We start from the raw sequence: 13271 nt of genomic DNA on the forward strand, positions 1-13271 counted from the left end.
TAGGTTGTGACTTAGACATGAGCAGTTACTCACATACACAATATATGTATATTCACATTCTTACTGATATAATAGGCAGGCCAGACTTATGATTCCCTATGCTATTGAGTTCTTAAGAGCAGGTTAAAGAGAAGGAAACCAGGCAGTTCCCAGCCCTGGTTTGGCTGAAACAGAGATAGACCTGTGATTGTAAAAGAAGAACTGAGGGTGAGATATTATTTGAAGCTGGTGCTGTTCCACACTAGTTTTGGCACATTTTTATGGGCATGGTTGCCTTGGAAGACCAGGCTGGATCACCAGCTATGTGCTACTCAGTGTTCATTGAGGATCCCTCTTAGTACTGGGGTTCATAGTTTAAAAAGGGCCTTTAAGTCAGAGAAATGGGTCCATGTTATATTCTTAGGACACAAGAACAGCTGTGTCCTCAGACAAACCCTCTAATTGTAGTGTTAGTTCCAGGACTACTTATTCAGAAGTCCCACCTGAGATAATGATGTCTGAGATAGTTGGTAACCACTAGTTCATGGCTAGGATTCTCTGTCACATATAACTTCTTAGAAAGCATAGATTACTCTCTCTATTTCTAAGTCTGTCCCTGTAGCTCTTTCTCTGTCCCTCTCAGTCTACCTCTCTCTGCGTGGCAATTGCCATTCAGTATGAAAAGCTCTCAGTTCTGTTGAAGGACTACAACAATATGACTGCTTGATGACATGATATCCTGCATGGTTTCTGTAAGTAATATAAGCAAGGTCCCAACTAAATGCTTTTTGTTCAAAGAGTTGCCTTGGACAGGGAGCATTTTCACTGCAAGTAATTCACTGACTAAAGATATATCTGTGCATTTAACAAATAACAATGGAATCTGTAAGATTAGGTGAAACTCCCATGTCAAGTACATGTGACTATTAATAACCACTTGGATAAAAATATGTGACACTGATCTAAGAGTCTTAGACACAGGAACTGTCACCTCTGGGTTGTGTGATTTCAGCTGCCCAGATTAAGGCATGTAGGGCTGCTCAGTCTTTCTCTCAAGCAAGCTGTCCACTTGGCGCTTTTAATAACTGCTCCTAAAACTTTTACTGGCTTTCAGCTGTTTCATGACATCATTTTCCCTCTCAGCCAATAAACACCTGAGAGAATCTTAAGGTTTCCATGGAGATGAGTAAACAAACTTTCTTTCAGTGTCCAGTATCTCTGATGGAGTGCACAAGTGACTTTTTCTTCAGAAAACACAACAAGACTACCTCATCCATTTATCCAGATCCTACAATTTTACTGCTGTTTAGCTCTGTGACAATCTCAGGTAGGAAATAAAACTTTACTGATTATTTAATTGGACAGGTTCCTAAATAGGGAAACTTCAAAGTGATGTGGGATGAAGGGAAATGTACTGAATGACAAGATGATCTCCTACTGTGGTCTTGGATCTGAAATTTCCTAGGTTGTTACTTTGAACTGAGCATTATTACTGGAATTATTCAATAAATGTAGCTTCACATTCTTATTGATATAATAGGCTGGCAGGATCTAGGGTTCCCTGGGGTATTGATTCTTTAAGAGCAGGGAAAAGAGAAAGAAACTAGATAATTCCTGGGACTGGTTTGATTAAAACAGAGAAAGTTCTGTGAATGTAAAAGGAGAACTGAAGGACAATAAACTATTTGACAACTAGTAATGTTACACACTAGTGTTGGCAACCCTCTGTGAGCAGGGTTCCCTTGTCTGGACGTAGCTGGATTGGCAGCTTTGTCATACTTAGGGGTCAATGAAAAATCCTTCTGATCCTGGGGTTTACAATTAAAATTGAGCCTTCAGGAAACAGACAAGGGTTTGTGTTATGTGCCTAGGACACAAGAGCAGTAGTGATTCCTGCTATGATCCCCCAGACAAACCCTCTAAACACAGTATTAGTTTCAGGACTTCTTGTTAAGAGGTTCCACCGGAGCTCCTGGTGTCTGAGGTAGCTGGGTAACCACTAGTTCATAGCTAGGATTCTTTGCTACATAGTGAGTTTCTGGAAAGCATGCCTTTCAAAGTCAACTCTGCCCTCCTTTAGCCAAATCTTTTCTCCATGTTAACAGTCATTGTAAAAGTTGTCAACGTATTATTTTTATTGTGGGATTTTATTTATGGGAATTTCATGTAATATACATTATGCTCCTTGTTCATTGATCCCAGCTTCAAATTCCTTCACAGTTGCCACACTAAATATCTTTTTTCAACTATGTGTTGTTCATATATTCACTGGAACATGATCAAAGTCTCAGTGCCAATTCCCTTAAAGAAAGCTGAGTCCATCCTTGCTGCACTCTGGATCCACCCCCAAGAAGAAGTCACCTGTTCTGAAGAGCTCTATCCTGTATCACCTTGTTCACAGATTTTCTTGTGTATTTATTTGTTAGGGTTTGTTCACTGTGAATCCCCTCTCCTACCCCTTCCTTCTTCTCCTTCCAGTCCTACTCTGACTCCTTCTTCTATCTCTATGACTTTTTCTAGTTCCCTGATAGGTGAGGTCCTCTTCACACTTCTACATGACTATAGCATCTCATATCTTAACAAGGCTGGCTGCATCTTCTGCTTCTGCAGCATGATTCTCTAGACATTAATCTCCTTGTGTTCTTAATTCCTTCTACTTATGACACTCTTACTTGCCTTTACTCCTGGCAGGCTTCTCAGAGTTCTTAGGGGAGAGATAATTTCATAGGGAAATCTAATTTACAGCTGGGTGTTTTAAGGTCTGTCTGTGCATAATATCAGACTGTGGGTTACTTATTGCAATCATGGTTGATGTAGAAGGAAACATCTTTGTGCATCCAAGAACATGGTACTCATCTATCATTTGAGGGCAGAAATCAATATATTTTAATAACAACAGTCTGGGTTACTTGAAAATTACCATAGTATGCCTTGGCCCAACAAATCAATTAATTTCCACCCAGCCCCTAGTGGAAGACTGGTTTGGTCAGATGAGATGCCCTATTGGAATTTTGTCCCCCACTATTTGGAGACCTAATAATTGAATACATACCATATTTGCCTTTCTGCATTTCAGTTACTTCACTCAGGATAATTATTTTTTTTTCTGGTTACATCCATTTGTCTGAAAATATTATGATGTCATTTTTTTTAGCAGAATAATACTCTGTTATGGATTAATCCACATTTTCACCAAAAGGAGATTTTAAATCCTTTTCTTTAGTCCTTGGGAGTTGCTGGGAGTTTAATCAATGTATTGAATGACAAAATATCAGGATACCTATGTTCTTTTAGCACAGAAGTCCCTCCATTTTCATTTACTTGGTGGTGATTTGAATTGCAATGTCCTCTTGAAGCTCATCTATTTACATGTTTAGACCCAGTGAGGAAATGTCTGGGAAGGCCTAGGAAGTATAGTTTTGTTACATAATAGAATTATATTACAGGAGGGTGTGCTGTGAAGTTGATGTGCCAATGAAAGTGACCAGACAGAATGGAGTCTTTCACATTCTATCATTGATTCTGTTGGTCTCAGTCTCTCTGTCTGCATCTGTCTCTGTAGCTCTTTCTCTCTGTCTCTGCCTGTCTTTCTCTCTCTGACTGATGCTTGTGTTTCAGTATGCAAATCTCTCAGTTTTCCTGAAGTACTACAAAAAGATGGCTCCTTGATGACATGACATGATGGATGCTCTCCATAAAAATAAAAGCAAGGTCCCAAATATTCGCTTTTTGTTCAAAGAGTTGCCTTCGTCAGGGAGCAATTAAACAATAGGTAATTCACTGACTGAGTGCCACGTCCGTCTCGCCAGCTGCGCAGGCTGCAACAGCCCTGTGACAGCTTGGTGAAACCTGTAGGAGCATGAAGTTCTCCAAGGGGATGGATAAGGCTCTGAAGCCTGGACATTTGTTTAGGCGAAGACTCAGGCCTCCTGGGATGAGGAAATGGCTGGGGTAACTCGGATGGCTTGGTTTCACTTTTGAATTTCTGCTTTGTCTCATAGCGATTGCACACACTTCTTGGGAAGAAATGGGGGCATCTTTGAAAGCCCTGCTTTCCCAGAAATTATGTCTCAATAGAGGAAATTCAATTCATTGAGACTGGGCTTGAATCAACTTTTAGAAATGCTATATGTAACAATTCTGATAATATTTTTAAGTAATCAATTGCAAAATAATTCTAGTTTACCACTAAATTTAGCTTTACTTTATCTTCCCAGGATAGGAACGTATTCTGTTCCAAGTAGTTGATGCAGTTAGTGAACCTTATGATAGTACATGGTGTAAAAGGAACAGGGGATGGAAAGCAGAGGCAGATGTCTGTAAAAGTTATGAAGCCTGAAAAGAACATTTTGAGAACGTTTGAAATCAAAGGCAAGATTAGCATAAGAATGTCTATATTGAGCCTAACGATCTGGAACCTGTCCCGCTATGGTCTTGATCAAGGGTTAAGCAAGGTTGATTGATCACGCTTGTAATGTCAGCCTTTTTTAGTTGAATTTTTGATCTTTTTATGGTCTTTTTCTTAGAAGTTATGTTTGATGACTATCAGTACTACGTGGCCACCTATCTTGGCACTCTTACAAATTCCTCTTAATGGTTTCTTCTGACTGTATAAATTGACTACTGAAACAGTAAAGTTTTGCAGCAGCATAAGAACTCACTGAGTCTGTGTTGTCTGTCGCGCCGAATCCTTCCCTCCTGAGATCTTCCAAGGACCCTGAGTCGGAATTTGCCCTGACCTCCCGGGCCGGTCGGTGGCAGGTGGCGCCCGAACAGGGACTTGAAGACAGGTAAGCATAAAAAGGCAATCAGGGAAGGATCGGATCCTGCCGTAGGGTGCTGCAGACCCGCCACAGATAAGCTTGTGGTTAAGGGCAGGGAATCAAGAATATCATGGGGATTTCTGGCTCAAAGGGCAAGCATATGTTCCTGTCCATTCTGAGGCATATGCTCTCAGAAAAGGGGTTACGAATTTCAGATGAAACTGCTTCTCAGTTTTATGAGTATATGTTGAGGGCAGCACCTTGGTATCCCCTGGAAGGTTCCCTGACTCTACCAGATTGGAAAAGGTTAGGTAAAGATTTGAAAAAGTATGCTGTTGATCATCCTGAGGAACCAATACCTAGGCAAATGTTTCCTATCTGGTTACAGATCAGAGATGCATTAACAGAAAAATCTGATTTAGAATTATTAACAGAGGAAATATGCTCTAATTTTGAGGAACAACCTTTAATTTTGACTGAGAAAGATTGTAAATATGGAGCTACAATAAAGCCGCCTATTAAAGAGCCTCTAGGTCTAGAATTGGGAGATTCTGATGATTTGTTTGATGAAGAGCAAGCTTATAAGGATGAGATGTATCCAGAGGACAGAGATCATGACTTTTTTACAGCCATGGCTGCTTCGCCTAAAGCATCTCCATTTGCTCCTCCTGTTCCTAAACTAAGGAGAAAGCCTCATCCTCCAATTGGTTTTCAAGCCGTATTACAGGAAGCTAAGCAAACTGGAGATATAACATTTGGCTTCCCAGTTATTAATGCAGGGCAAGATGATGATGAACCAAAATGGGAGCCTTTATCTCTAAAAACTTTGAAAGAATTACAAGCGGCAGTTGAGACTGCTGGACCATCGGCTCCTTTTACTCTTCAGGTATTGGACCTGATTGCAAGTCAATGGTTAACTCCTAGTGACTGGCATCAGACGGCTAAGTCAGTACTGTCTCCCGGAGATTATGTATTGTGGAGAACGGATTATGAGGATAGATGCAGAAGATCTATGGCTAGTACCTTGGCACCATTAGGGAAAAAAGGAAAAACAGCTAACCTGGATATGTTATTAGGAACTGGAATATATATTACTCCCGAAAGCCAGACTAAACTATCCAAGGAAGTTCTTAAGGAGGTTATGGCCAATGCTGTTTCGGCATGGAGAGCTATTCCTCCTGCTGAAGGATCAGGTACTGTGCTGGCAGGAATTAAACAAACGTTGGAAGAACTATATCAGGCCTTTATAGCTAGGCTTGAAGAAGCTATTAATAGGATGTTGCCTCCTAGTGAAGGGACTTCCCTCCTTTTAAAACAACTGGCATGGGAAAATGCAAATGCTCTGTGTAAAGACTTGATTAGGCCCATTAGGAAAACGGGGAACCTTCAGGATTATATCAAGGCTTGTGCTGATGCCACACCAGCAGTAATGCAAGGAATGGCATATACAGCTGCCATGCATCGAACCCCTATTTCTAAATTTATCAAGGCCACCTATGGGGGTGGAAAGAATGAAAGGAGTTTTACCTGCTATAATTGCGGGAAACCAGGTCATAGGAAAAACGCTTGCCGTGAAGATGACCAGAATAAGGGAACAAAGAAAGGAACTACAGCCCCAGGAATATGTCCTAGATGTGAAAAAGGGAAACATTGGAAAAATGAATGTAAATCCAAGTTCCACAAAGATGGAACTCCTCTGACTGAAAAGGAATCAAAAAACTAGGAGAGGGGCAACCTCTTAGCCCCACTCCAAGAGAGGAAAAAAAGAACTCTTTAGTAGATAAGAGTTTACTTAATCTAGATGCTCCTTGTTTTAATATAAGGAATTTACCCCGTGTGACACCGGGAAGTGCAGGGCTAGACAAATTGTAAAGAATTGTAATACATGTCCACCTGCTAGACAGGTACAAAAGATGGGAGTTAATCCTAGAGGATTAAAACCAGGACATTTATGGCAAATGGATGTAACACATTGTCCTCAATTTGGAAAACTCTGTTTTATTCATGTATGTGTGGATACTTACTCACATGCAATCACTGCCTCAGCGAGGACTGGAGAAGCGGTGAAAGATGTCTTACAGCATTTAATTATGTCTTTTAATCTATTGGGAAAACCGATAAAGATTAAAACAGACAATGGACCTGCCTATTGTTCAAAAGCTTTTAAGCAATATTGTGAAACTTGGGGAATATTGCATGTAACGGGTATCCCCCATAATCCTCAAGGGCAGGCTATAATAGAAAGAGTTCATCAAGATTTAAAAGGACAAATACACAAGTTGAGGGAAGCTCATAAATACTTCTCTCCGCATCATCTTTTAAGTCATGCATTATTCACATTAAATCATGTGAATGTTAATGACCAAGGAATATGTAGAATGGAATTGCATTGGAATCCTAAAATGGAAACTGTAAAACCTTTAGTAAAATGGAAAGATTTATTAACTGGTGCCTGGAGAGGCCCAGATCCCCTTATAACTTCAGGGAGAGGGTATGCTTGTGTATTTCCACAGGATGAGGACTCTCCCATCTGGATCCCAGACCGCCTCATCAGACACTCCTCGCCGTCAAAATCGCAACCGAAAAAAGATGAAGAGACTGCAGCGGAAAATGAGAAGGCCTGCTATGATGACAACGAACAAGTCAACACTCCTTCCTACACTACAGCAGATGACAGTCCTCTTGGAAAAGGGGAAAGATATAGTACTAGCAGTGGGAAAAACACCCTCTCTAGCTAATATTTTTCTTGCATGTATACTTTTACTCTCAGCTGCTCCTACTTATGGTGATTCATATTGGGCATATGTCCCTAAACCTCCCATGGTTCACCCAGTAACCTGGACTGAACCAGAACATATTAAAGTTATGACTAATGTGACAGGAATTTTGGGGGGAACTCCAGTTTTAACTACTGAGAAAAAATATTCCTCTGTATTTTCCTATGAGGGCAAATCAGACTCCGCCCCAATCTGCCTTGGCCTTTCAGGGATCTCAGTGCCTGGATGTTTACCAGTTTCCTATAGAACATTTGTGAGTGACACGCTAGATCCTAATGATCGGGCAAGGAGGTTAGTATGGGAACTACAAATTAAGACTCTGGGATGGTATACAGTAAATGAAACATTTAGTTGGTACGAAGATCTTCCTTTACCCGATTGTACGAAAATTTATTATAATCCAGATATCCCATGGGTTTATAATGAGCAATATCCTAATTGGCTTTCTTGCGGATTTAAAGTAAGAGGAATGCCCTTTACGATCACAGATACGAAAGAAATTATTTGGGATTTCTCTGCATCATCCCCGTTTAGGGATGATTCTATTTATTTTAAAAAGCATGCTTATAGATATAATAATTATAAACCCGATAGTGTTATTTATAGATATTTTTCATCTGGATTTGTAGAACCAATATGGATATCAAAACATCAAAATAAAACTAGGATTCAACCTGAATTATTTAGATTAGCTGCAGCCATAGACATGGTGTTATTAAAAAAACCTAAGGCTACTACTTCTGAAGCTATTTCTATGAAAGCCATGCGTCCCATACCCTTATGGAATTTTTTAGGAAGCCAAGATCTTTTCTCTATAGTAAAAATTTCTGAGGTTTCTTATCATATTACCTGTACTGCATGTATATTGACTAATTGTATAGAAAGTTCCTTAAAAAAGGAATATAATATTATGTTTTTAGTAAAACGGCCAGCTTATGTTATGCTCCCTGTAAGGTTAAAGGAATCCTGGTATGAAGATACCGGGTTAATGGTTATGGAAAAATTTAGTGCCTTTCTTAGACTGAAAAGATTTGTGGCTGCTTTGATTTTAGGAATTACAGCTTTAATTGCCATTTTGACCTCCTTTGCTGTTTCTACTGCAGCCTTGGTGAAAAATATACAAACGGCTCATTATGTCAATGATATGCATAAAAATATATCTACCATCTTAGCTGAACAATATATTATAGATAAGAAGATAGAAGCAAGAGTAAATGCTTTGGAAGAAGTGGTTTTAGCTATGGGACAAGATATAGCTAATATTAAGATAAGAATGTCAACTAAATGTCATGCAACTTATAAATATATCTGCGTGACTCCAGCGAGATATAATATTTCTGATTATTGGAACAAGACAAGGGCTCATTTATTAGGAGTTTGGAAAGATAATGATCTGACACATGATTTTGAGGAAATTCAAAAACAAATCTCAGAAGTTAGTCAAGCCCATCTAAATGAATATGGTTTTGAAAATCTGGCGAAAGAGTTGTATGATAATGTGAAAGCTCTTAATCCCTTACATTGGTGGCATTATATAATTATTGCTGCCGTTGCATTCGTGGTAATCTTTGTAGTATTCATGGTGTTTCCTTGCCTTTTTAGAGTCATTCTCTCAGCCATTAAAACCACTCAGAGAGATATTGAGGAATTTCGTCTTAAAAACAAAAAACCGGGAACTGCCACGTCCGTCTCGCCAGTTGCGCAGGCTGCAACAGCCCTGTGACAGCTTGGTGAAACCTGTAGGAGCATGAAGTTCTCCAAGGGGATGGATAAGGCTCTGAAGCCTGGACATTTGTTTAGGCGAAGACTCGGGCCTCCTGGGATGAGGAAATGGCTGGGGTAACTCGGATGGCTTGGTTTCACTTTTGAATTTCTGCTTTGTCTCATAGCGACTGCACACACTTCTTGGGAAGAAATGGGGGCATCTTTGAAAGCCCTGCTTTCCCAGAAATTATGTCTCAATAGAGGAAATTCAATTCATTGAGACTGGGCTTGAATCAACTTTTAGAAATGCTATATGTAACAATTCTGATAATATTTTTAAGTAATCAATTGCAAAATAATTCTAGTTTACCACTAAATTTAGCTTTACTTTATCTTCCCAGGATAGGAACGTATTCTGTTCCAAGTAGTTGATGCAGTTAGTGAACCTTATGATAGTACATGGTGTAAAAGGAACAGGGGATGGAAAGCAGAGGCAGATGTCTGTAAAAGTTATGAAGCCTGAAAAGAACATTTTGAGAACGTTTGAAATCAAAGGCAAGATTAGCATAAGAATGTCTATATTGAGCCTAACGATCTGGAACCTGTCCCGCTATGGTCTTGATCAAGGGTTAAGCAAGGTTGATTGATCACGCTTGTAATGTCAGCCTTTTTTAGTTGAATTTTTGATCTTTTTATGGTCTTTTTCTTAGAAGTTATGTTTGATGACTATCAGTACTACGTGGCCACCTATCTTGGCACTCTTACAAATTCCTCTTAATGGTTTCTTCTGACTGTATAAATTGACTACTGAAACAGTAAAGTTTTGCAGCAGCATAAGAACTCACTGAGTCTGTGTTGTCTGTCGCGCCGAATCCTTCCCTCCTGAGATCTTCCAAGGACCCTGAGTCGGAATTTGCCCTGACCTCCCGGGCCGGTCGGTGGCAACTGAGGACATATCTGTTCATTTAACAAATAATAATGGATTCTGTGAAAATGTGAAAATCACATGTGACGGACACGTGACTTTATTAATGACCACTTGAAAGAAATATGTGACACTTTTAAGAGTGTTGGAAGCAAGAACTGACATCTCTCTCTGTGTTGTGTGCTTTCAGCTGCCCAGAGTGAGGCAGTTAGGACTCCTCAGCCTTTCTCTCAAGCATGCTGTCTACTTGGCTCTTTTAATAACTGGTTCCTGAAACTCTTATTGACTTTCAACTGTTGCATGACATCATTGTCCCTCTCAGCCAATCAGCACCAGAGAGAATCTTGACATTTCCATGGAGGTGAGTAAACACATTTTCATTTTCCAGTGTCTGATCCTGTACGTATATGACTTTTTCTTGTGAAACACAAGTCTTTATCACATCTCTTTGTCCAGATCCCACACATGTACAAATGTTTATCACTGTGACAATGCCAGGTAGGATATGAACCTTACAGGTTTATTGGACAGCTTCCTAAGTAGGTAAGCTTCAAAGAGAAGTGGAATTAAGGGGAATGTACTGAATGACAGGAGGGTCTCCTTCTGCAATATTAGATCTGAAATTTCCTAGGTTGTGATTTTGAACTGAGCAGTTAATTGGGAACTCACTATATGTAACTTCACATTCTTATTGATATAATGTGTGCTCATGGTCAAGGTTTCCCTGGGGTATTGAGTCTTTAAGAACAGGAAAAAGAGAAGGAAAACAGACAATTCCTGAAACTGGTTGGCTAAAATATAGAAAGACTTGTGAGTGTAAAATGAGAACCAAGGGTCAGTGAATTCTTTAACGGCTGGTGCTATGCACACTAGTGTTTCACACCTCTATGAGAAGGGTTGCCTTGGCTGTCCTGGCTGGATCTGCATCTGTGACATTCACAGTGGTCAGTGAGCAATCCACCTGAACCTGGTGTTTACAGTTAAAACTGGGCCTTCAGGACAGAGACATGGGTCTGTGTTATATGCCTAGAACACAAGAGCAGCTGTGTTTCCTGCTGTGGTTCTCCAGACAAACCCTCAGCATGTTGTGATAGTCCCAGCACTGATACTTTAGAGGTGCCACCTGAGCTCTTGGGGTGTGAGGCAGTTGAGTAACCATTAATTCATGGGTAGGATACTCTACTACATAAATAATTCCTGGAAAGCATGCCTTACAAGTCAAACTCTGCCCTTTTTAGCAGAATTTTTCTTCATGTTAAAAGTCATTGTAAAAGTTGTCAACATATTATGTCAGGTAGGAAATGGAACCTTACTGTTTATTGATTTGGCCAGCTTCCTAAGTAGTGAAGCTTCAAAGTGATGTGGGATTAATGGGAATGTACCCCCAAAAAGGTGGTTACTACTGTGATCTTGGATCTGAAATATCTTTGATGTGATTTTGAACTGAGCAATTACTGGAGTCCTCACTAAATGTTCCTTTACATTCTTATTGATATAATAGGCTTTCAGGGTCTAGGATTCATTGGGTTACTGAGTTTTTAAGAGCAGGGAAAGAGAATTAAACCAGACAATTCCTGGGAATGGTTTGGCTGAAAAAGAGAAAGATCAATGAGTGTAAAAAGAGAATTGAGTGGCAGTAAACTCTTTAAAACCTTTGCTGTCCTGGCTGGATTTTTAATCCTGTCCTAATCAATAGTCAGTGAGCAATCCTTCTGATTCAGGGTTAAAACTAGGCCTTCAAGACAGAGAAATGGATCCTTGTTATATGCCTAAGACACAAGAGAAGCTGTGGTTCCTGCTGTTGTCCTCCAGACAAACCCTCTAAACATAGTGTTAGAGCCAGGACCTGCTTGATCTGATGTGCTACATGAGGTTTGAGGTAGCTCAGTAAGACTAGTTTATGGCTATGACTCTCTGCTAAATAATGAATTCCTGGAAACCATGCCTTACAAAGTCAAACTTTGCACTCCTTGAAAGGAACCTTTTCTCCATTTTAAAAGTCATTATAAGAGTTGTTAGACATTAGAATGGCTATTACTGCTTGCTTCTTGGGTCCATTTGCTTGGAAAACCATCTTTCATTCCTTCATTCTTCTGTAATTTCTATCTTTGTGATACACATCAGGGGAAAATCCACCAAGAAGATATCACAATCCTGAACATCTATGTCCCACACATAAGGGCACCCTTTCATTTGTAAAAGAAACTTTAATGAAACTTAAACCACAAATAGACCCACACACATTAATAGGAGAAGACTGCAACATCCCACTCTCAACAAAGGACCAGTCAAGAAAACAGAAATTAAACGAAGAAACAATAACTCTGACAGAGGTCATGAATCAAATGGACCTCACAGACATTACAAAACCTTTCACCCAAACACAAAAGAATTTACCTTCTTCTTCTCAGCACCTCTTGGAACCTTCCCCCAAATTGACTATATAGTTGGTCACAAAGCAAGACTCAACAGATACAAAAAGATTGAAATAATCCCTTTAATACTATCTGATCACTGTGGAATACTGCTAGACATCAATGATAAAAATAGCAAAAGACCTACACACACATAGAAACTGAACAACTTGCTACTAAATAATAGCTGGGTCAGAGAAGAAATAAAGAAAAAAATTAAAGACTTCCTAGAATTCAATGAAAATGAAGGCACAACATACTGAAACTTATGGGACACAATGAAAGCAGTGCTAAGAGGAAAGTTCATAGCACTAAGTGCCTTCAAGAAGGGATTCAAAACATCTCATGCAAGCAACTTAATGGCTCACCTCAAAGCCCTGTGGGGGGGAAGAAGCAGACACACCAAAGAGGAGTAGACAGCTGGAAGTAATCAAACTCAGGGCTGAAATCAAAAAAATTAGAAACAAATAAAAACAATTAAAAGAATCAGTGTAACCAAGAGCTGGTTCTTTGAGAAAATGAATAAGATAGACCAACTTGTGGCTAAACTAACTAAAGGGCAGAGAGAAACCATCCAAATCAACAAAATCAGAAAAGAAAAGGGAGACATATTCACTGAAGAAATCCAAAAAATAATTCAGTCATACTTCCAAAATCTATATGCCACACAATTTGAAAATCTAAATGAAATGGACAATTTTCTCGACCG

The 13271-nt window shown here is 39.6% G+C and overlaps 1 protein-coding gene across 1 annotated transcript; it reads left to right on the forward strand.

The window, feature by feature from the left end:
* Window positions 1-4872: 4872 nt before the first annotated feature.
* LOC132651586 (endogenous retrovirus group K member 5 Gag polyprotein-like) lies at window positions 4873-6465 on the forward strand. Its single transcript, XM_060376822.1, has one exon. The coding sequence runs from the start codon at window positions 4873-4875 to the stop codon at window positions 6463-6465; it is 1593 nt and encodes a 530-aa protein (XP_060232805.1).
* The last annotated feature ends 6806 nt before the right edge of the window (window positions 6466-13271 follow it).

This window comes from Meriones unguiculatus, assembly GCF_030254825.1.
Source record: "Meriones unguiculatus strain TT.TT164.6M chromosome Y unlocalized genomic scaffold, Bangor_MerUng_6.1 ChrY_unordered_Scaffold_23, whole genome shotgun sequence".
Classification (NCBI taxonomy): Eukaryota; Metazoa; Chordata; class Mammalia; order Rodentia; family Muridae; genus Meriones; species Meriones unguiculatus.

What these genes read in the sequence shown, in the direction of transcription:
- LOC132651586 (XM_060376822.1), top strand. Translation starts at nt 4,873, where the DNA reads ATGGGGATTTCTGGCTCAAAGGGCAAGCATATGTTCCTGTCCATTCTG.